This window comes from Zeus faber, assembly GCF_960531495.2.
Source record: "Zeus faber genome assembly, chromosome: 22".
NCBI lineage: Eukaryota > Metazoa > Chordata > Actinopteri > Zeiformes > Zeidae > Zeus > Zeus faber.
In genome coordinates, this window is record NC_137209.1 from 8,627,204 (window position 1) to 8,652,682 (window position 25,479).

A 25,479-nucleotide genomic window follows, 5' to 3' on the forward strand; every position below is an offset into this window, starting at 1 on the left:
AGCACGATTGATCGAGGTCAGAGAATACAGACGTTGTTAATGTTGAAAAGCAACAAACAAACAAAGACACCACAGCAGGCCCGGTAGCACAGAGACAACTGGAGCCCAAGGAGGACAAACCTGGGATGGAAAACAAGCAGATTATGGTGTTTTCTTGCTGCGATGCCTCGTGGGCAACGGCTGCGTCGGGGACATTAGGGACGGTAATTGAGTTGCGGCAAGCGAGGCCAATGACCAGAGCGACGACGACTAGAGCAGAAAGGTCAGTGACCGGGCTTTATTGGGTTGCCGTTTAGAAATGTTACGAGACCCTGGAGGGTTGGACTATTTGCAACAAATCACTTCCGACAGATAAACTGATCAGCCGCTATTTGCGGAAGCGTAACATTTAGTTAGACCCCATGAGGTTGCAGGTCGGGGCTCCCGATGTGCAGGATAAGTGACCATTGTGTGACACTTAGCCAAGCCAAACACAACGCTTAGAACCACGGAGCGGTACAACATGCAGGCGCCGTTTGGAACTAAACAAAACAACGATGGCTGTGTAGTATATTTGACGCCGCAGTGGAGGGAGGGCGACTTGCCTCCCAGGAGAACAGCACGCTCATGAATAACTCATGCGGGCCCTTGTTAGTCACTTCCATATTAATGTCAATTGGTTAATTTCTATAAGTGCCAGTATTTCATTCAACTCTGAAACCTCTCTGAGACGCGAGCACTTCCGCGTGCTCATCACTGCTCATCTGCAGCAAATGAAACGCAAATTAAATACAAAACAGCAAATGTGTGAATCCATTCTCGAAGTCATCTCGAGATCTGCGGTAATATCTCCTCTTGCGTAAAACCAAATAAGTGATGTTAAACTATTCGTCAATCCACTCGTTTTTTTTCCACCGTAGGGGTTCCCAACTTGAAGATGTCAGGGATTGGCCTGAAGTGGATCTTTGGATAAAAAAAACGAATAACTTCCTGGGATGGAGTGCATCTCAGTGAAGTGAAAATCGAGAAATCGACCGAGAGTTTCTTCCTTTTGTCAGCATGGAGGTTTCGAAGATCTCTGCCGACTCCCCCAGTACACACTGAACAGTCGCCTTGCCCAAACCTCCTGCTGTGGAACCTCCGAACCGTTGTCATTTGACAGGGGAGATAACTCAAAGTAATTATAACTTGCCAAAACATATTTGGGAGTCTCGGCGGTCCTCAATCATTTATGCTCCTCGCCCCTCGTTTTCCTCCTCAGCGCTTCGAGAACAAAAGCAACACGCACGCTCACCTTAGAGAGGAGATTGAAACCGTCTGAATAATTAAACAGATTGAGCTGTTTAAATTTGTTTTCTGACAAACAGTAAGATTGAAAATAACAAAGCAGACGGGGTTGCCTTTGTACATCTTATTCATTATACACATAAACTGATTTTACCACAAAGCAAAAAGGCGGTTTAAGAGGAATTGCCAAGGACGCTGCACAGAAATGAATATATGTAGATGTATCTGATCAAGTTTACCAGTAACCGGTCATTAGATTATTTGGAATTTAATTGATGGAGTTCTTTTAGTTTTTATTGACACAAACACATGGAACGTAAAGGATACACATTTATTCCAATGCGCGTGGGGAAACAGTCCCATGCAAAATAAACTCGCACATCAAAACAATAGTAGTTAGTGAAAGTACAGGAAAATACACCAACTACAATGTATGTAACTTAAAAAAAAATCTAAAAAAATCTGTACATCCATTAAATCATCACATGTATATTTATGAAATAACTAAATTCAAAAATAGAAAGGGACATACACATACATTATATATATATATATATATATATATATATATATATATATATATACACATATATATACACACATACATACATACACACACACACACACACGCACACATATATATACACACACACACACACAATTACTGTATAGTATACACAATTACCAACAAAAACTTCAATCCAGATACAGACTCCAAATATTTAATTTCAAATAATGAAGACCGAAAATGTCAGAAATATTTTTTTCACATCGTGTGCTCTTACAAAAAATGGGTTAAAAATGATTAACCACAGAAAAATAAAGAGATCTGGTGAGATTTATTACTTTTATGCGCAATGCATTATTTATAGTTTTTCCACAGTAAATCCCAGTGTGCCTCCATGTGGACTTTTAAGGGGAGGAAAGGCGAGAGGGGCCGATTTATACAATGAAATATACACAATGGGGAGAACTTCGGAGAATAACACACTCTGGCACATTAAGAGTTACTAACGGTGGGCTGCTGCCTCGTGACTGTACTTCACTACGCCTGCCTCCAGGTCTTATTAAAACCCTTCATACTGTAAACATCCAGTTAGCGCAATGTGCCGCGTTCTGCTGCGTTCTGAGGGAAACGAGCTGGAGGAGACAGCTTCAACCCAAACGTCCATTTTTTTCCACCCAAAAAATCCTACGCCTAGATTAACCTCCTCGTCGCTCGGAAGGTGTGATCGGGAGTGACATCGCTCACAAGAAAATGACTCCCCGTCCGCCCCATCCTCTTGAGCGAGGCGGGGGAAATAAATAAATAATTGTACCGCGTCCCATCATGCGCAGGATGAGAAACAGCTTTTTACAGGCGTTGTGACTCAGCCGAGCCCGAGGCTGTGGCATGGAGCAGACATAATGCCACATAATGAGATGTTGGAGTCCACGAGGGAAGCTGGGATTGAAATGTTGCACTTGATCCTGTACAAAAAAAAGATTTAAAAGATAAAAAATAATAATAAAAAAGGGTTCTGTTTACATGTGGTGAAGGAAAGGGATATTTGGGGGAATTTCACGCTGGACCCAGACGGCTTGTTTGGGGGAATGAGAAACGATGAATCGACGATCGCTGTGGAGCGTCTCATAAATATAGCTACGAGTGTAAACGGTTTGGGCTGTGTACCAATTGAACCTGGACCGTTTATGCAGCCAGTTCTTGTAAAACCCAACTGTTTTGTGACTGACAGAACCCTAGTAGAACCCAAAGTGAGATCTTACCATAAGTCGAACCAAATTAACCAAAATCAGTCAAAACTGAAACACCCGTTATTGAACACGCTGCCTGTCAGTTACTTTGATTCGAGAACACGGCATGATTTCCGATTCTTGAAGGGAATACCCTGTGCCTCTAGAGCGACAGTGCTCGGTTTGCAATGAACACATGCAACAGTTGAACAACGATAGAAATGGTTGCTCCTCCGGGCGGTTTTCTAGGTGGTGCGCGTCGTGACCAGGGAGGTTCCACAGGGAGGCTCCCACGGTTTCCAGTGAGCGAATTCATTGTGGTGCGCCCTTCCTCCGGAGCTCCAGTGTGTGGAGACCCTCCTCGCGGCCCAGCGCGTGCTGCGTGCCCACCTTGTGAGCCGTCTCCGTGGCCGTGATGTCAATGTGGGCGTACTTGGTGGAGCTCTTCCCTGCCGGGACACAACACAAATTTATTATTCTTTTGTTGGTTTAGTGGTAGTGGATACAAATAAATAAACAGTATGTTCAGCGCCCTACTAAGGTCGTGGGGTACTGTACTCAAATCACAAAAAAAACGAAATCAGAAGCTTCAGTTACATATTCTACAGTCACCTTCAGTATAACACAATGTCCCAAAAGTTTTAATTGTAAATACAGATATCTAAAAAAAATAAAATAAATAATAATAATAATAAAATATGTGTGGCAGTTCTGCCTGCCACACACCACCTAAGTGGCGTCTCCAGGGCCCTCCGGCACAGAGACACAGAAAATGATGTTGTAGACACACCAGTTTATTGTGGGGAGGCGGCTCCGTGGAATTAGCCAGGAGCAGATCGAACAGGTCATGACAGGGCTCCTCTCCTGAGTGTGTGTGGGGATGGGGGTTTTAACCTGTTGCCCGTTAGCCCAACCGACGAGCAACAGGTATGCAGCCACCCTGACCCAATCCCCTAGATCCGGGTCAGGTGTGGCTGCTCAAACCGTCTCATCCCCACACCACAATATGTAACTAAAAGAGCTGTGATTGGTCTGCTTTTCCCCGCTACGTGTTTCCGGTTTATTTCCGACAACAGTGAGGAACAAAACGGAGCAGATCGAAGAGAGGCCGGCTGAGCTGTTCAAAAAATACGTCAATTTATACGAGACATCATCGTCTTATTATAAGGACCAACAGATGACACTCAATTCGTGGCCTTTAATTATTCACGATGCGTTCTCTATTACGTCTGTGCGAAAATAGGCCCGACACTGCCATCTAGCACTGAAGCAACGCGCCCTGGAGGATGAGCGCATTAGAGAGGGCGGATTCACAGCTGCGATGGGGCCGACCTCTGACCCCTTTTTGGTGACAAAGATGAAACATCCGCTCCCCCCCCCCCCGTCCTCCTCGGGCGGGCCAGAGTAATGAGTGCTCATGACGCGCTGTAAACTGTATCGCTGACAGTCCATATTAACCTCTCTCGTGTCAGAGCTCCTGGGGGTTCTTCGGCGGTAATTACACACCGGTAACAGCGTGTCTGATGACAGGGACCCAGCTGTCTTTTCGGGGAGATGAAGGCAAATTTGGGATGCGATTCCCGTAAGATCAGACTAAGTGAAATACAATTACAGAGCAGGGCTTCCGTAGCGGTCTAATGTAGATTCTCAATAAGGTTCTGTCCGTCCGTCTTGCGAACATCTCCAAAGACAAACGGCTGAAGTCTTCCCAACTTTCCCAAAGCCAAATATCACCACAGAGCACAATAATAATAGTAAAATAAATAACTGGGAAGGTAAAAAAAAAAAAAAAAAGGGGATTGACTTAATATGACTTGATATGTTAACAATTTGGGGTAATGTATGTGACAAATAATCTCTTGAACTTGAACTTGAACTTAATGGGTTTCTTCCGTGTAAAAAATAGATCTAAATTATAGAAAAAAACATAAATAAAAGGTATCTATTTTTATGTAATCTTAAATATAAGCTATATTTTTTATCAAATAAACTAGAAAAAACGGAATGGAAATAAAGATTTTTTTTTTCTCCAGTTCACAGAAATGTACCAACTAAACCTCAAGTCAGTGATCTTATATCTTCATTTACACTCTAAAACAAACAAAACAGAAGATCATTGCTTTGAGAACCACCTTCTGATATCCGGATAAAAGTGTGATATTAAGTGTATAAAGTGTATTACTTATAATAATTAAATAGGACTGACTTGGTGCAGGGAGGTGCGTAGCGGCCGCCCTAGTCCCTGCTCCGGTCTCCTGCAGCTCCAGCTCCATGTAGTTGAGCAGCTTCTTGGACGTGGGGCTGATGGGGATGTTGACATAGGTGACGCCGTCGCCGCGGGGTCTCTCACATGGCAGAGGCGCCTCGGGCGGGAAGACAAACACTGCTCCCGGCGATGGAAGACGGGATGTTATTAGAGCAATAAATCACAACAATTCAAACATTCCTACGCACAGAGAACTGTCACCCACCCACGTCTTCATAAAGTCCCAGCCTGCACCGCTGGAAAGCTCTGGGCGGAACAAGACCATAACTTGTCCTTGTATCCCTTCATGGGCTACCAGTGAGTTTTACAAGTTATTTTAATGTTTTATTGATTACTTTCAAGGCCCCACGAGGCCTCGCGTGTGTTCTCAAGTCTAGGTGAAAAACTAAAGGTGTGGCTGCACTACTTCCTTTGGAATAACCTAATTAGAACAGTAAAGAAAATAACTTTTATTTACCTTTTATGTAAAATATTTCAGCCTTATATTTTGATGTGCTTTTATTGTCTTATATATCTATCTATATCTCGATAGATAGATAGATACTGTATATCTATAGTTTTTTATTAAGTTGTTAAGGGGTAAAACTATGGCCAAAGGAACTGCATATTATGCTGTATGAGAGCTCCATGACAAGCAACTTCTGGACGTTTCCTCAGATTCCTCCTCCTAACGTCGATGTGACCTTCAAGGAACTGTTGCTCAAGCCATCATCATTGTATAGTCGTATTAAGTTCAGCAGCACAGTACGTTATGTACAGAATACATAGAAGCTATTGCATTTGTAGAATGGTGATATTTTTTTGCATCTTTACAGTTACTCAATGCCTTGATTCAACAAGATATCGAACGAGAGCGAGAAACCCAGAGCTGAGGTCATCAAAATGAAAACAAAGTTGTATCAAGAATATAAGATATCCTCTATCAAAATAATATTTTTCTCTTTCCCCATTCGTAGAACCTCACCTATCTGAGTTACCGGTCAACCAAAGCAGATTTTTCTCCTTTCTTCTTTCCCAGCTACGTCTGTTTGGTGACTCTGCGACGGAAGGCTAATTTACATTGACTTGAATAGCGTATCTGTATGTTTCTTTCCGGGGAGTTATAAATAAATCATTGGACTGAACAGGACAGCTTTCATATCTATTCATTTATGTCATGTCAACCTATGCACCCATGTCGCTGAACCAACTGTCACAACTGTTCCACAACGTTGACACAGCTAGGCCAGAAAAGCCACAGAACTCACGTGAGACGAAAAAGGAAAACGGACGGCCATGACTCTTCCATGACGCCATGACTTTTTCGAAGGGACAGCGGGGCTATTACCGTTAGCGGCCATTACCCCGGAGCCCAGAAGCATCCACCCCCCAAAGGACGCTCTAAGGATAATTGAGAAGCCATTAGACGAAGGCAGAGTCTTGCTGGGAGAAAACTTTTGCAGCGCCTGAAAGGTTTGATACCTAATCCCTAGCAGCGGTGGCGTGCTCTAATGACTGCCATTACCACAATGGCTTTATCTGTGGCCACAGGGTTTGGGAGACTTTGAGACGCGCATGAGCCGGGCAGAGGGGGCCAGTCGAGTCCAGTGCGAAGCCCGTGGGGACAATACTGTCCGGTAATCCCTGGCAAGAGACTTGAACGAGAAGCAAAGTCAACCGGTTTTGTTTGTGCTGTGTGGTATAAACCACGGCCTTGGGCAGCGGCGAGGGAGGGAAACGCCTCCTGGGGCCCCGTGATGTAAGAATTTTGAAAGTGGGATGTCGGAGAAGAAGACGTGGGAACTCGCATCCATGCGCGGAAGTGAAAGGAAAAGGCTGAGCGATGGGTATTGGGACGCGTTGTGACAGCGACTGGAAGGTTCTCCAGAGCCCATCCAGCCGTCTACTGTTGACATCAGAGAGGGCGACCTGCAGTCACGTGTCCCGGCACACACACACACACACACACACACACACACACACACACACACACACACACACACACACACACACACACACACACACACACACACACACACACACACACACACACACACACACACACACACACACGGCAAAGACGTGTGTGTGTGCGTATGTGTCAAAGAGAGAGATTTCAAAACACTTTGCGGTCTTGTGTTTTTGAAAATTGCCTCGACAAACAGCCAAACAAACACAAAGCGTTTTGTGAGTCATACGTGCTTCACAAATCTGTGCGCGACCCTCTTCTCGCCGCAGCATTTTATTCCCCCCGAGCTCAAACTGTCCTTTCCCCGAGACAAAAGAGAGTCCGGGCGGATTATAATCGCCTGTTACATCAGATGCTACGACAGTAGAGCTCTGCCGCTCTATCGGGATGAAGCGGGTCTCTGACTTTGTGGAGACGAACACTTAACCCACGCTCGCTACGTTTAGATCTCGTGTCCAAACGCTCGTGTCCGTGTGTCCCTGCACAAGTGGCCTTGCGCACGCAGTGATTGACACATTCCCCGGCCGCTGAATGGCCGCCGTTGCCATTTCGCAGACAAGAGGAGGTGGAGGTGAAAGGGTTGCCATGTTTCAGGGCCTCTTCAAAACAACCCTGGGTGAGTGGGCGGTGGATGGAGGAGGTGGGGGCAGAGCGGGCTCAGGTTTTACTCACAATAGTTCTGCAAGGTATTACAAAACTCTAAATGCAAGGTCAAATTTCTTGACTTCTCCATCGCCAAATTCTAAAAGCACTTGTCCAACCGCATCAGTAGCCAGTGACTTTTTTTCGATGCAGATAAGACGTGATAAATAACTTTAATCAGCTGTTTCATGTTTGCTTAGACCCTTTATGTCCAAATCTACCGAGGCATATGGGCTTTTCCTTTTGGATTGTCAAAATTCCACGACGTCCCAGAAATCACGTTCCAACCCTGAAATCTGACATGGACTGTCCAGGGAGAGGAAAACACCGATTTAAGTTGCCTTGGAGGCAGGACTTTGAGTGTTCGTCCGCCTGCGTATTTTCAGGACGGATGAGACGGACGGTAAATCTACTCACCTTCAGTCTCATGAGGGAAGCGCTGGTGTCCACAACTGCCCATAAGCTCATATTTGTTCTTTTCTCCCATCTGAAAGATAAACCACAGCTGCTGTCAGTGGATATTGTAGTAGTAGTAATAGTAATAGTAGTAGTAGCAGCATCCGGAGGCCTTTTAGGTCACTTCCAACTGAATTGGAGAACCGCGTTAGCGAGAATATACACAACTCCGAAATATCTGTAGGATCTACAGTAAACAATTAAGAAAGTAACATCCATGATTGACATCTCTCTAGCTTGTGCTGAATATCAGATGACAGCCAATTGATAAATGGTGATGTAACCTAGAAACGGTTAAGTCTTGCAATTCTAGTGTTAATAAGTAATGATATAATTACAGAGGCCTTTTATTTGAAGACTATTAGAATTATTTTTTTTAGAAGTAATTACATCCCAGTAGACACGCTGATAATGAGTTTGCTAAGGAACTGTCAACCAAATCTGATTGCGATATGATGGACATTGAGTGGCTATGCACTCTCGGACAACCACTCGCTCGCCGGAAATTGCGATATTCATACTCGGGCTTCAGTGAATTCTTAAGGGGAGTTCACAGGCAAACAACAGCTCTGAGCAGCCGCCTGGAAGCAAACAAACAAACCCTTTGTGGGGCGGAGGAAACGCCAGTGAACCGCTGCTGGACTGAATGGGCTCAGCCCTCCAAAGTGTCCGTGAACACTGTCCGGACTCGGACGTTAACAAGCTGTTCTTTATTTGCTGAGCGAGGAACAAATTATTCCATTGTTTAACTAGAGATATTATTCCTGTGACCTTATGGTGATTTTATTCACAATTGCCGTAGGAAAAAAAAAAAAGAAGAAAGATAATTCTGCGCTATCTCGAGTTCCCCAGGAGCTGTTTGAACTCAGCTCAGGCCACGCAGTGTAATTCAGTCAAATGTGCAGGCGTTTGATAGTAAAAAGAGGATTATCGTCTCTTGGGGGCCAGCCCTACCTCGCAGTTCTTCTCCAGCGCCCGGCTCTCCATGATTTCATAAGCAGGATCCACTCTGCGTCTTTCCTCCTTGCTATTAGCCCTCTTTTCTGGTGATAAAGGCAGATAAAGTGAGCTTTAGACATTTGAAACAAAACTCTGCGTTCAGTGTCCAAAGCCAGTGAAGGAAACGTTGCCTCTTAAAAGGTATTTTATCCGTTTTGAAGAAAGGAACTATATTGTGCAATGTGTTGGAACAAGGGGGGGGGGGGTACCTTACATATTATATTTCATCTACAGATGAAAATAAAATTATAAAACACAGACTCGAAATAGTAACACCAAAGAAGGGTGCTTTGGCTTTGAACAAAAGTGCTTACATAATCACTACTGAAATTTAACACTTCACAGATGTGCAGTTTGTACATTGTTATAAATCAATAAAAATAAATATTAAATATTAAATATAAATAAATAATTTTGCTACTCGTTCCTTAAAATAATAAAAAAAATACCTCCTATAATTGCCACTTTACAAAATGAATATACCCCAGCAGGGACACAAGGAGATAGTAAAGATAAGCATAGGTGACAGAAAGGAGAAACAATGTTGAAGAAACAAGAGAATAGTCAGTAGAAAGTTTGTTTTTATTGACGTCAAGGAAGAGAACAGGCAGAAACACAGAGAGAAACCATCTTGAAGGTTGAAGAGGTGGACAACGCTGTAGGAAAAGGCACCGGTGGCTTTGTGTGGAGGTCTTTGTTTAGACTGTAGTTAGTTTGATTGAAGAAAACAGAGGAGGAGGAGGAGGAGGAAGAGGAGGAGGCGGAGGAGAAGAAGAAGAAGGAGAAGAAAACGGAGCTTTGGCCTCCTACCTTCCCAAATCGCCAAACGATCAGCCATCTCTTCGTACGGACACTCTTCCAGACCGAATTGGGCGGTCAGAGGCTGCCGCCCATTACCAGCCACTTCACTTGCACTCGTCTGCAGGTGGCGCTGGGATGGCAACACTGTGCCATGGCCGGCGTGATTCCTCTCATCGACACCCGAAATGGAAAAGTAATTGGCGCTGTAAGGGGCCTTTGAAGGGGCGACCTGCCGAGGAGGGCGGCAGTGCTCTTCTCTACACTTGAAACAGTTTTCGTAAATGACAACGCTCTTGCCTGGCAGCGAGTTGAAGTCAAGTGGCCGGACTGAATTGGACTGGAGCTTGGTCCCAAGCCCAAAGCTCATCGACTCATACAAGCCAAGTCCTGTTTTCTCTGCCTCCGTTTCCTGGAGGCCCGCGTCTGGATGGCCCAAGAGATCAGCTAAGAGTGTGGCTAATTTCTCTCTGCCGCTCTTTGGCAAAGCGGTTTCCTTCTTCCCCGTCAGCCTGTCGGAGCTGTGGATGGCTTCAGTCCACACTGAAAACATCCTGTTGTATTCCGAGCTCGGCCTGCATGCCGACTTCTCAACACCTTGATCTGCTGGATCGAAAATGTGATGTCCTGGAGGCAAAAGCTTACCTACCAGTCTGTGCGACTATAAGTACCAGGTTCAACCTGGCGCGTTACCACAAACCTCTTTGGATATTTAAATAACCCAACGTAAATACTGTTAAGGATAGCGAATTGCTTTTTGACACATGCATACCGTGCTTGTATTTTTCAATACAGTATATTGAGCATGAAGAAACAGTCAGAAATGTACTCACCTGGTACAGCAGGTATCACTGAGCCACTGGTGAGGGTGTATGCTGTCCGCTGTGAGATGACAAGGAAAGAGGATCTTCAATAACAAACTTATTAAAAATACTTCCCACTCTACAGTTTTTATAATTTATATAACGTTTAAATGACATTTAAAGCTTAAAAAACAACAACTTGTAATGCCTTGTCAGGCCGACTGGTCTATATTAGTCTGACATTATTCATATCAGAAGTGTTAGTTTCACATGATTTTATTTTGATTTGTAATATTTTTTAATGACCTTCATCCAGCCGTCGATGATTGTTTTGGTTAAACTGAGGCTTTACTGAAGATTAGGTGTCTTAAATCTGACAAAACACACACCGATAGATTCCGTCATTAAGGCAGAGACAACAGGAAGATTTGGCACAATCTCTACATCTTGCACAACAGCCTCCATATGAAGTTGTTTGGGAAAGCCCCAAATCGTTATCCTAATAAGGGTGTGATCATCAAACCACGTGTGCTTAATGCACCACCAGTAGGTGGAGCTGTCATATCTTGGAAAGTCACTGGAGGGCTGGACATTCAAGAGTAGCTCAATTTGTTAGACTATTGCTTAGAGACTTTCTAAGGATATCAAAAATACGGTATGTGAAAATTCTAAAATAAACTAGATTTGTCCAATGAAAAGTGAGCAGATATATATATATATATATATATATATATATATATATATATATATATATATACACACACACACACACACACACACACATATACATACATACACACACACATATACATACACACACACACACACACACACACACACACACACACACACACACACACACACACACACACACACACACACACACACACACACACTAAACTTTTATGGCCTGTTTCCTCCTTTACCTTACAAAGCTGCTTATTACACAAACGTTTTGAGAGGAAAACTGTTCATTACAAATGAGAACTTATACACGACAACAGAGTCAGAAATGATGAAGGGAGAGGCCGAGGGGAGATCTCTCAAAACTTGCACTGTCTGACGATGTTTGGCGAAATGAAAGTGTCACCCACAATTGGCAGTTGAACGGCCAGCACACCAGACAGATGGACCGTGGGACTGCGAGTTGTTTTGACACAAAATGCACGGAGATATAGCACAGAGAGGGCGCAGAGACAGCGAGCAGGGGAGCAGATGATGCAGCCCTGTGCACAAAGGCTTCTAGATAACTATGAGTTATACAAGTGCACTTTCCAATCCGTTCTGCCAACGCACAGGCTTTTTCCCGACAGTCTACACCAAACTAAAAGTAAACAACATTGGAATAACTTTGTGGTTGTTTTAATAGTTAGTAACTAAATCAGAGAAACCAGGAGGATGGAGCAAAAACACCAAAAACAGTTGTTTTTATTAGAATTGAGGAACCCATAAAGTTGATAAATGTCTTCACATGCATGATTCATTACAAACTGCGGATCCCTTACTCACCATTGTGTATTAAACTCAAAAGTGAAATGGCCTGCTTTATGTGCACGCCGCCTCGTCGTCCTTGGTATGTTTGTATTTACAAAGTTATTCCTGGCAAAATTCTGACTTACTTGTAGTCTCTTTATAACTTGAAATATGGAAATTACAATCTCCATTCTCAGGACATCCTGCGATTTGCTGTTCCCAAAGTCCAAAATTAACTGGGAAGGAAAGCTTTTAGGTTTTCTGCACTCAATGCATGGAACAACCTACAGACAGATCTCACACTTCAAAGCATAGTAACCTTGAACGATGTTAAAGCTATGATAAAATCAGCTGAACCCAGGTTGTTTGTGCGTAAGTGTTTTATCTGATAATTGTTACTCAGATCTGTTAACTTCTTTTGTTGAAACTCTACGTTGCTGCTATTCTTGGCCAGGTCTCCCACAAACCTGGTTAACTAAAGGCTAATATCATATATATATATATATATATATATTACAGAATCCCAGTTAGGTACTGTACTGTACCTTAAATCCACCACAGGTGGCGCAGATAGTGAAGATGGTTTTGGAGTTGGATGTGACAGAAGTGCAGACCTGGCAGGAGTCAGAATGTTGACTTTCACCAGAGGATGCCACCTTGCTTCTCTTACTCTCTTGGTGGACCTGCGACAGTTCAACTACTGACTGACCGCCAGGGACAGCGGTGCTCACTTTGGCACTCTCTGGTGATTCGGGTGCCAATGTCGATGGAGCAGCATTGTCCCCAGTTGAGGTGGAGGTTTCATTGTCCTTGTCAGCACCGCCTCCCTCTTGCATGAGACGCCTGGGGGTGTCGTAGAGGAGTCTCAGTGATGTGGGCACCTGGTACTCGTGTCCTAGTGCAGGGGCGCAAGTACAGGGGCTCAGGTCCGCAGCCAGGTGAGGAGGCAGGCTGAACACGGACCCAAAGTCCTCACCGCGGGCGCTGTCCAAGCTGCCAGTGTAAGAGGAGAAACTTCCGGAATAAGAGGAGTGGCTCCCTGTCGCGATGCCGCTGTCGGAAGAGCTCTGACGGCCAATTTCCTGAAGCTGCCGGGGGGCTTTGGTGACAGGGCGAGGCCCACCGCCGTGGTGGACTGAGAGCTTCTCCGTGCTCTGTGCCACCGCCTTGGACCCCACATGGCCGATGCTGTCAGTGGGGCTGGCACTGGGGGCAGGTTCGGCCCAAATGGCCAGCCGGCTACCAACGCTGCAGTCTGATTGGCTGGTGTCCGAGGCGTCAGAGGAACCGGATATGCTGCGGTCGTCACCTGCCACAGAGGGACTGTATGAGGACGAGGCTGCCAAGACAAGATCAATAACACATCGATTAGATTAATCCACGTCGGCACCGGGTTTAATGAAAATATTTTCCCCTCGATGGAGTGTCATCCCCTTTTTTCCAGTTTGCCAAGGATTATGTCTACCAGCGAATAAACACAATAAATCATATGCGCGAAGAATGCCAAACATTAATTAAAACTTAACAAAAACATTATTAAAAGCGTATGCATCATTCTACCGCCGTCATTAGAGCGACAAGGTTTTCCGGCAGAACAAGTTTCAAAATATTGTATTTGGGGTTTTATTTTGGGAACTGATGGTAACTCAAATCTTTTTGGCATTCCCACTTTATTTTGAAAAGGCAATTATTACTCTCTGGCTTTGACAATATTCTCCTGTAGAATTCGTTTTTTGAAGAAGGTCCAAGTGGCCTGTAATTCGGCCTCCAGCTGACGGAGGAGGCGACAGCCAGACTCGCCCCACCTGTGCTGCAGCGGTGAGAGAGCATGCTCAGTCTCCTCTCCAGCTCCTGGGCCTCATGGTTCACCCTCTCCTCCGAACGGACGGACGCTGGGCTGGCGTTGGGGTCTGCCGAAGCATGCACACATAGCAATACCCAAATGGGCAATTAAAAAAATAAAACATGTGAAATAAGACCCGTGTAGCCTTGAAACAAAAACTAGATTTGAAAGGCAGCCCTCAACCCCAACTGTCACTCTCAAAAGCCCTATCGAAATGTCAGGTTTCAATCCATGCGGGCCTTGCTTATGTCACAGAGACATGAGATCAAATGTGACCCAGTTGAAGATTTTGAACCGAGACGACCCAAGGAGCAGCTGTGAATACGCACAACAAACTACTCCAGAGATACATTAGGGCACTGGATTCAAAAGAGACTTGTGACCTACAAATATATGTGTGACTGCGCAGAACGTGCATTGCAGATGTGCAGGAACATTTGATGGCGGTGCCATCCTGGAAGCGTGGGGGTTTCTCCATTTCTTTTACACTGTGCTTTGGAAAGTTTCTCTCATCCTGGCTGAGGATTCGACATAGGGCTGGGAAACACATTGTTATAATGTCTGTATTCTGATATCAAATTAGATATCGTCCGGAACTTTGGTGATTTTTCAATATCCTGATATAGATAAATACCGTCTTTAAGGCTGCATAAATCGATGCTTCTACCTGCTTTGCCGTCTTGTGTGTAAACATCTTATTAAAAACCAACAGCCATCTCCAAAATATCGTCAAATTATCGAAATTAACATTTCTTAAAAACTTGACTTTACTGTCGATTTAGGTTCGAAGCATCCCTGTGAAAACCTTTGACCAGTGTGTGGGGTGTACGCTGTTATTTCGGCCAGTTCTTTAACCTATGAGTGGAAGTGCAACAAGCTTTTTGGAGGGACTGGGGGAAAGGGGGTCACGCTGGAGAGCACCTTGCAGTGTTTGTCCAACAGCACAGGGTTTATTTATAGTCGGGCCACATGGTCCTGTTGGTACGCATACTGCTGCCGCGGGCTAAATATCCCTGGAACGGTGTGAGGATCTAACGAAGCTTGGATCACCAAGGGCAAACCTCAAAGTCCAATCGATTCTCTGATCTATCCCTGCCTCCAATAGCAATGTGGCGTGTGTAAAATAAAAAAACGAAATATCTACAATGAGTAATGAACTACATATTGATACGTATTCTACCAATTTACCCTCCGACTGCGACAAACCATGCGACGGCTGCGTCGAGCGTGTCGTCAGCGAGCGTTTGCTCGCATGCGCTGCGAATGAGTGTTGGTTATAATACAGAGTGAACAGAGGAGGAGGAGGGGGGAAACACACATAAGTGGCCCGGAAGAATGTACGTACAAGCAAGAAGCATTCAAACAAAATACGTAGGCACGAGAGGAGCGACGGAGAGATAGAGAAATGCTCTGCAGAAGCCTCTGGGGGGGCGAGAGAGAGATTATAAAGACCATATGGAAAATGTACACACACACACGTATTGAGTGCATGATAGAAAGGGAGGTGAGACGGACTGAGATAGAGGTGGCTTACAGAGTAAACAGGGGGGAGGGGGGTTGTAGAATCCTGCGGATGAGGTTACAAACATTCCCAGAGTGATTAGAAAGGCTCGGGCGCTCTGCTTGTATGATCTGTGACTTTGCCCCGCTCGCTCGCTCCCTCCCTCCGCCCGTCGGACATCTTCCCTGCTATTTCTGCTACTACACACGACGATAGCGGGAGCATGAGCTCAGCTTCCGATTGGGCCCTGAAGATGTGGACGGTGTTGGCGGAGGAAAGTATCGGGAAGTTCACGTTCTACAATAACCTCTGGCCTTCAGTCTGCAAGGTCTCCTCTGACATGAGAAAGATGAAGCGTTTGTTGGCTGTACGGCCGTGCTACAAGGACCAGAGTATTTTTTAATCTACAAAACAGAAGCTGGATTTTTCCGACAGGTTTTTAAATTACGAACTAGTGCGTCAAGGGTCAAAGTGTAGACAATGCAAACAATGTAAGCACGCGGCGTGCACCCCAGCTCAGTGAGACCCCTGGAGTGCAAGCGTAGGATACGATATATAAATGAACTGTGCTCCTAATTGAATAGCTACCCACCAGTTAGAGATTCCTTTTAGGAATTAAAAGGCACTTTGAGGTTTGTCATCACTTGAGGCGCAGACTCCATTTGTGTCGAGAGATTCTATTAAAATGGGTTTGAACAACATTTGAGGGTTCCCCTCAAACATAATTTATAATGGACGCTGTGCAATGATCTTCTAGGGTCTCCTGCGCATGCAATTATGGGCAGGATTTTAAAATTGTACAAATATTAAACAAAACAAATGTATAACACCAATGTTGGCTGGAAGTCTGGCAGAGCAACAGTGACACGCTGCTTCAGACTACACATGGACAGTTTAATTGAATTTACAGGTTGACAAAGGGTAGTGAGACAGTTCATCCTCTTACATATGTTTAAGGTAACCCTATACACTCACCCCGCCACATCTAAGTCAGAGGTTAGCATAACAATGTACTAATTAAAGTTATAGTTTGTTTTTAGAATAATTTAATTATCTGCAGAATAAAAGCAGCTGGCAATCAGAATTAGGCTGAACAATGGGCTGCATTCTGGTTCTGTTTTGTGCAGCAGTTTCGCAGCGGCCCCCAGACGCAGGGGACAGCGCGATACTTGCGGCGTGTGTTCAGCGTCCAAACTGATAGGCCAGGGTGCAGCTCGTAATTAACGGCAGCCAGCGATGAACCCAAAGAAGCATTATGAGCCGCGCCTTGAAGGCAACGCTGAGCTACAGCCACCCGGCCAGGGCGTCTAAGCCCGTGGTCCGAATGGATGTCTTTGAGTGGGCGGCTTTATTCTAGGTCCTCCTAGCTAAGCGGCTTTTAAACACCTCTGGTACTCACCAGGAAGAACTGGCTGCAGTCCAAAAGGGCCTCTGCTGGGGGACACGCCTCTGACGATACAGTCAAACAGAAAGCTGATCTGCTCGCTCTCCGCGGACGCCAGGAAAAAAACGCCGGCCCCTGCGAAGAGTGTCAGGAGAGTTTGTCAGCGCTCTTGTTCCCCTCGTGCCTGGTTTGGGGAGTTATCTTCAACCAATCATCCCTCGGTGTTTGCTGCCACGCCAAATATACAAGTTCTCTCGACAATTTACCAACAAAGAAAAACCTCACTCCTGATTTACTATTCCCGTTTTGCGGTCCGTTTCAGTTTTCAAGCGGCGTCAAAAGGTGACAAAAGCCGCGCGTGTCAACAGTCATGCCCGTTGACCCCCCAATAAACTGTCTACCACCTTTGTCACCAAGAAAGGGTCCCTTCTGTCGCCCTGTTGCCAAGACCACCCAAGTCAAGGCTGACCCCCATCCCATTTGGAAACACTCCCCCGGTTGTGAGAGAGGTCAAGGGTCACCAGCTAAGCCCACCCAGACGAATGCTCCAACTGAATATGCACGTCCCCGTTATGATACCAGTTTCTTTAACACGTCACAGTCTTAAATTCGGTGCTATGGGGCAAACTCTGAGGGATGTTTTTGACCTTCTGCCAATCAGCTCTTTTGGCCACATCTGTGCTAATGTAAGAGACTAGGAACAGGAAGTTGCGCCGTTTCCAACTGGCAATGCACTGAAGTCAACACTACACTCTGGATGAACTGTGGCAATTGCAAAAAGCAGCAGAGCAGTTAAGTTCCTCATAAGTAAAGTGCCCAGCAAGATAGTGCTATAACAGTTATAAATGATGCGACGTTTTAATAAGGCCTGGGCTGAAAAAACAGAGAACCTATCCACTAACTCCAACTATGTAAACCAAACGCAAATGAGCGTGACTCAGACGCTTTCCAGGAACAAAAACAAACAAATTGGACACGCACAAACACACAGCTGTTCGCGGTGGCACTAGTGGACGCGGTGGTGATATTGGAGGGGAAGGCAAGATAAAAGACTAAAACCCACGCGTACAGTGACAGATGAAGCATACACTGACAGCTGTTCCGAATGAATTGTGCGATAGCCTTTGAGTTCTGATCCACATTACGTGCAATTTATCGTTCAAAAAAAGATCATTGAACCATAATGTGCCCACTGAACAATTGAATTATAATGGAAAACAGTTTGATAATTACACCAGAGGCAGAGTTTGGTGCAATATACAACATAATAATAAAATAATACATCCTGTGGTGTGTTTACACTTTGCTCATGGTGCCAAGTCCACTGGAAAGTGGGTCCATAAGTCAAAAGTAGCTCTGAAGGTATTTCCCTGTAGCAGCTAATCAGAGTGGAGCAAACACCAAACCAGAAAGGCAGCAATACATCCCCTCCATTGGATGGCAGTATGGGCACACTGCAGATGCGCCCAGGACAGGAAAAAGGATTAACAAAAATAACAGAATTATAACAAATGGGAAGAAAATGTTAACGCTGGGGTGGATTTACAAGACATAAAAAAAACATTTTAGATGTCAAACAACTTTATTCACTCTAGCGCCCTCTATTGACAGACCGCCACTTTTTCCCACGCAAATGGACTCTTGTTACGTACACCAGAGAAATAAATTCACTCCAACATCATTGTAGAGTGAGAAGAGAGATCAACCTTTTTTTTCCGACTCTAACATCAGTACAATAACATGGTCATCTCATGAACACTTGGAAGTACTTTTACACATTTGGGCACACAGACGCATCCCAATACTTTCATACAATCCCTATCTTGTTTCCAATTTAAATTTCCACCACCATGCTTCTGCGGGTTGTCAGGCAGGTATAAGGGCTGCCTCGGGCGAGGGAACCCGAAGCAGCAGTCCCCTCCCTGGCCTGCCTGTGACAGTAGCCAGAAGGTCCTGTAACACTGTCCACCCACTTCTCCATCTGCAGAGGATAAACTGTACTGACATCACACATCCCAGGAATGCACACCCTTCAAGACACATAAACATTTGGATACGCCTCCATGTATACATATCACATCCACAGTTTTGACCTTTTTCCGAAGCGGTTTTTCCAAGAGGAAAAACGGCTTTTACATGAGCGGCCCCCCCCCCCCCGTTTGTGTCCTTCTGCTCATGAATTTGGATCTCTAGCTGATGGGATTGAGGGATGAGATTGATTCGGGCTAAATAAATCACGCGTGGCATTCCCAAGTCTCATGTTTCCAGCAGGGTCGCGGTGTGGCAGCAGCGCTCTGATGTCGACATCTCCCCGCCGCTCAACACGCCTGTCTCAGCGCCCTCCAGGTGTTGACGTGCGCTCTTCTCCCCTTTAATGGTTTCATGTCTATTCTGAGATGTAAACGGCTGTACACCTTATCGACACGGCGCACATAGCTACGATTGTTAGAAAAGGCTTGAGGGATCAGCTTGTTCCTCAAATACAATCTTACTGGCCGGGCATATTTTTGTGGACTTGGAAAGGGAGTTCCCAGTGCCTAAAAACATATATTTTTTAATAAAACAAAAAGCATAATTTCCAACCATTAGTTCAAATTGTAATCTTTCACGAGCTTGTCCCTATGTAATCCTTGTCCCACCTTTTGTGCACTAAGATTGAAAAAAGTAAATGTCATGAACATTAAAGACATCCGAAGGCTCATAGAGCCTCAGAAAAGCCTCCATGAAACCCTACTGAACAACTTCCCAACGTGCTTGCCTGACAGAGGCTTTGGCACGGTGAGAAAAACACACCCCTACTGCCACAGTAAACCCCAAATCCTAAAGCTCTGTCGTGAGACATACCAGGCGTTGTGGAGAGCCTGTCACAGAAGAAGGGTCTCCTGTAAAAGGTAAAATCCACCAGAAGCCTGAAACCCCATTGCGGTTTTCAAACAGATGTAGAATGAGCTTTCCACAAACTGATTTGAATCAGGCAAAAAAAAGCCTTTTTAGAGCTGATGCAATTCCAGCCAACACGCACTGAACCCCCATGCCCTCAGGACTGCATGCCAACCCCACTTATACTGCAGACTGTGTATTTTTATTATCACCAGTGATTTAACCAATATGAAATCTCTGCTCCGGTCTATATCATTCTTAGGCTTAACAACGCCAGAGGTGATCCCCCACATTTACTTAATAACACCTGAGGCGTTATTTAGGAAATGCGGCGGATCTTGGTCAAGGATACCACTCACAGCTTCTCCAAATTCCCTTAATCACATCTAACTTCAAGTCATTTAAGCCACGGTTTATTGCATATGCATTGCTTTTCTGTGATGAACTGATCTATCGGCTCATTACCATGGCCCTCTCCTTCACATGCGTAATATTGATTGACTCAAATCCTACTTTGACAGCAACTGCCATACACTTCCAGACGTTTTGGCCCAATATACAGTACTGTAATATAAGCTACTGTGTAATCCTGTGGGCATCTTCTCACTTCAGAATTACAAATTAGTTATGGCATTGTATAATGACAGTCACAAGACCGAACATTCTATTCATAAGAACTGGTTTCCAGCCAAATGTCCATCTGGAGAGTCTTTACAGTACTGTGCTCATATAATCTCTTTTATTTCATTATCTTTCCCGAGTGTATCTTAGTGCCTCTGTCCATACCTTAGTGCCTCTCTGTCCATATCCCAAATATTAAATTTCTACATGTGGATCATCGAGGCTTCGTTTTATCTCATCTAATCTAGTCTCATCTAATTTAATGATTTGTTGAGCTATTAGCCTTTAATTATCCAACCTAATTTACATTAAGAGGACATTTGCTTAATATAGTACGTGCCACAGTAATTACATTGCACAAAAGCCCTAATTCCTAGAGTGAATTCCCGCTGCTTAAGGATACATTCAATTTACATTTCCGACTATATAAATCATGATCTTTATCAGTGAAAGCATTCAAATTGTGATTTAAAACCATGACCTCATTGCTCAATATTCAGAGAAGCTCTCTGCCAGCCACAGCATGTGGAGAAAACTTAGCAACCAAGTTATAAACAACACCGCAAAAAATCCACAGAGACATGAACAGACTTACAGTAACCACAACGCGTTCCGCCTTCAAACACAAATCCGTTTGAGACGGGCCCATATCTGCGTAGGTCGGGGAGGTTCCAGTGGCCGATGATGACAGGGGGGACGTCCCTGGCCAGAGCCAGCAGGTTGTTGCACAGGTGAAGCGTCGCAGGTCCGCTCTCCAACTTGGTCCCCGGAAGGACTCCAACATTAAACCTGTGAACTGTGGGAAAACAAAATGAATGTCATTTTGAAATGTACCGAATAAAAACACTCTAAAAGCTGTGAACTGGAAACATTAGAAATTAAATGATTCCCCATGAAAAACAACAATTTTGGAAAAGGGCCGACAATCTCGGACGGATAAGAAACGGCAATTTAAATCTCCCGGGGGGTTTTTACTCCGGTATGGAATTCATTTCATTCGGCAATAACAATCAAGGAAAAGGCAGCTGAACGCAGGGAGTGAGATCATGGCGCTGAGTTCTGAGCTCAACGGATCTCAGATCTCAAGCCCAGAGAAATCAATCAAAGCCCGTCGTAAATATCTGGCGTCGCGGAGTGTTTCCACTAATGAGAAACAAAGGAGAGAAGCCGGTCTGAAAGTTGCGTCTCAAATCCCTGTGTGTGGTGTTTGAACCGAATGCGAGTCTCGTTCAAATCTCTCATTTCGTTCCTGGACGAAGAGGGCGTTGACTACCTTGGTGGCGGCGGCGGCGGCATCGCCTATACTGTCCAACAGGGCGGCAAGCGAAACCCTCTCGGGTCAGGTGAGGCGCAGAGAATCGGTGATGTGGAACTGTTTTGCCAAGGGCGCTTTGTTTCGGGAGAGATTAATAGGGTGTCACGGTAATAGGCTGCAACAAATTCTCTGAGACAAGGTGTCCCTCGGCCCAGGTGAAATTTCATCAGGGCTGGCAGGCTCCAGGCTGCTGTGTTACTACAAGGTCTATGTAAGTATCCACGCACGCAGGCACGCACGCACACACACAGACACACACACAAACACACACACACACACAGACACACACACGCACACACACGTTTGGCAGCAAATATGTTGCTTGCAACACCACTCCGTGAGTTACTCCACAGTATTGGGTTTCGTATTACTGTCATGAGTAACATCATGAAGATTCAACTGGACTTCATCCAGCAGAGGAGTTTACTCAGCTGAGAATAGAATACAACAGATGTTTGAACCCCAGCCCAGGTGAATGTCGAGGTGTGTTGGGTATGAAAGGCAACTGCATCCCAAACATGTTTCAATTGGTTCAGGCTAAATGACCGGTGCAGACGGACGGCTGGCTCGCAACGTACAAGATTTGTTTGATTCTTTCATTACAGTTAATTGAGACATGACTATAATATCTGGTGAAAGGTTTTTTTTGCCATACAGTTGAATGCTATTGAGTTCAGACCGCCTTTGTGAAGTCTGAAAGGTGTAAAACCACAAGTAAAAAAAAACTAAAAAAAAAAAACACTCTCACCCTCTCCGAGGCTGTAGCGAATGCGGATGTCCCAGGCCTGCAGGGTCTCCTTGCTGTCGAAGCCCAGAACAGCTGCCTGGCCCAGGCAGAGGACGGCCAGGGTGTAGGACACGCCCTCAAACCACTGTCCCGTCTCCAGGCCGCAGATGTCCTCCAAGGTGACGCTGGCCCTCTCCTTGTGCCCCTGCGCCTTGTCGCTCTTGTCTTTAAAAACCAGCAGCACCAGGCAGTCTGTGGGAGTCCGTGTTTGGTCGAGGAAGAAGCCAGGATTCAGTCAGGTTACTTTGAACAAAAAAAACAACTTACGCGAAGTGCAGTCGTCAATGAAACTGAAGAAGTAGAAATCTAAAATATTTGCCACGACCAATGCTGTTTGAGGTGCGGTGCGGTCTGGTGAGACGTTGATGGTCCTACTGGGTTCTACCTCTCATGAAGACACATGTCCTTACGGAATGCCGGCCTTCAAGTTCCGTCCGACCACCTCCGTTATCCGCCCAACACGGGGGAAAAGATATTCCCGTATATATAGCAGACAGCCTTTCATCTCAAAATAGTCAAAATAATCTGTCAAAAGGAGGAAAATGAGGTGTGTACATTTTTATCAGAATTGGCCCTATCCAAATACCTTGATGTCATAATAAAATATAATAAATGAAAAGCTGCTATAATGGGTTTTTTTTATATATAACTATGGCTGATTATAGTTAAATTTTCTTCATTTTATTATCAATTACAAGTTATTAGTTACTACCCAACTCTTTCACTCAGTGGCTGTGGATTTAGATATCAAATGGAGGAAGAGGTGGTACAGATTCAACGAGTGAGTATAGAGTGCCAAGGAGAACCCAGATTGGACTTTTAACTTAATTTTTGACTTTTTGACTTAACGATTCCTCACTAAGTCCTGCAGTAAGTGTATTCCAGGAAAATGTCTCACTAAAACCTCGCCTGGGCAACTAAAAGCCACCGAGGGGGGTCTCCTTTGTCACATTCGAACAAACAGTGTCAACTGTCAAAACAGGCCTCCTTCTCAGACAAACACGCGCACACCTCGCATACGGAACTGAGGAATGCCCCCAAACAGCTGCAGAGACGGCGGCGTGAAGGGTTTGAGGAAGACATCCCACCTCCACCTTGCCTTGTTTAACACAATGAGACACACACACACACACACACACACACACACGCACACACAGATCCAGCCTGGTGTAACTCAATACGGCCTCTTCATCCCCTTTCAAACCCGCTTGCATAAGCACAGGACAAAGGACAATGAAAGGCAGAGACTCGACCAGAGCCTGATGAAGTGGTGTGAACGGTGGCTCCTCTGCTCTTAAGAAGCATTCATCATATGAATTATTAAATACGTCATATACATATCTAATTCCGTGTTCATGTCCCATTGTTTTCCAGCTGAACAGTCAAAGTCCTTGAGCCACCGGAGTCCTTACTTGAGTAAATGCATGGCTGAAATAACTAGAAAAACCAAGCAGGGATTTAACTTTAGGAATTCAACATATTTAACATATCATATGCCTCATCATTGTGTGCAGGAGAGGGCCAAATTAAACCCGGTAGCCCTAAAGGGGCCAATAGAAAACATTATTATAGGGGCACGCATTTAAAGTTTAAGGCAGCGGTCTCAAACTCAAATAACCCGGGGGGCCACCGGCCAGGGGGGCCATGTTGAAGTGTTTCCTCCCGCAAATTAGTGAATTGCCTTGTAATCCTGTTAGAAATAGCGCTCTCGCCATCTATTCAATTCTGTTTCATATTTTGAAAACATAAAGTACATTGGTGTGGATGAATTAAGCATTGTGATTTGAAAAATAATAAAATTAATACAATTTCGGGCCAGATTTATCAATACGGAGCGGCCCCTGGTTTGAGGTTTTAAGGTTAGTACACTGTGCAGTGGTGGGCCTCAAACCAGCACCACAGATAAACAAGTTTGTTTTTTTCCATTAATATTTGTTAATAATAAGTGTTTCCAAGTAAACGGCACTTACATATTCACACCTCATACCGAGAATGTAAATATAAAGCAAAACAGCAAAAAAAACAAAGGTCGCAATAATTCTGAAAGAAATACAAAATACAAAGAAATGCTAAATATCTGAACTGTTATCATCAAAAACAATTTAAAAAAAAAAAAAAAATCGAAATTCAAACCTTTTTTTTTTTTTTTTTTTAATCATATGAAAACGGCCTTAATTCTACAAGGTGTCGCCACTGTTTATGTTTAACAGCTTGCTGCACGGCACACCGGCGGGGCTCGAACCCACAACCAGCACCACGTGACTCCCAATTAATCAATTTAGGAGTGAGTTTAGCGAGCATTCGTTTTTTAAATGAAAACAGAACAAAAGAAGAAAAGAGGAAAAGCACCCCACACAGTTCAGCCCCGGCTGAACACTCTCGAAAGCAGTTTGTTCGGGAGAGAGTTGGACGTTTACAGAGTTTGTCGGGAGGGGCGGCGGAGCGGCGGAGCCTACCTGCTACGGGCGAAGGTTTGCGGAGCGCGACCCACCTACTCTTCCACTACAACACACAGAACGAAACAAAGCCTCAGAGGCGGGTGGGGAACAAACAAAACAAGACGTGGCGATGAAGGGCAGAGACAAACACACCCTTCTCCCGTCCCTGAGTCTGACATATCCCTCCACGACAACAGAATCCGTCATCTTCAGTCATGGTTCCCAACAGCTGCGGAGTCGCTGCTGCTGCTGCTGCTGCTGCTTGTCCCGTCTCCCGTCCCCGCGCCCCGGCTGCCGTGCCCCGGGTGCCGTGCCTCGGCGAGGG

At 44.9% G+C, this 25,479-nt stretch overlaps 1 protein-coding gene across 2 annotated transcripts; it reads right to left on the minus strand.

Moving 5' to 3' along the window:
* Positions 1-1,590: 1,590 nt before the first annotated feature.
* Positions 1,591-25,479, minus strand: LOC307247106 (protein Dok-7-like). 2 transcript variants are annotated; one of them, XM_080023171.1, is made up of 12 exons: positions 25,308-25,479; positions 25,173-25,218; positions 22,678-22,908; positions 21,210-21,410; positions 17,129-17,248; positions 14,191-14,295; positions 12,931-13,724; positions 10,943-10,991; positions 9,267-9,355; positions 8,274-8,343; positions 5,207-5,383; positions 1,591-3,449 (listed from the first exon to the last, which is right to left on the minus strand). In XM_080023171.1, exons 1-12 carry the CDS (start codon positions 25,359-25,361, stop codon positions 3,313-3,315), a joined length of 2,073 nt encoding a protein of 690 aa, XP_079879297.1. In that variant the 5' UTR covers positions 25,362-25,479; the 3' UTR covers positions 1,591-3,312. The 2 variants fall into 2 exon arrangements, with proteins under 2 accessions (XP_079879297.1, XP_079879298.1); XM_080023172.1 differs by lacking the exon at positions 25,173-25,218.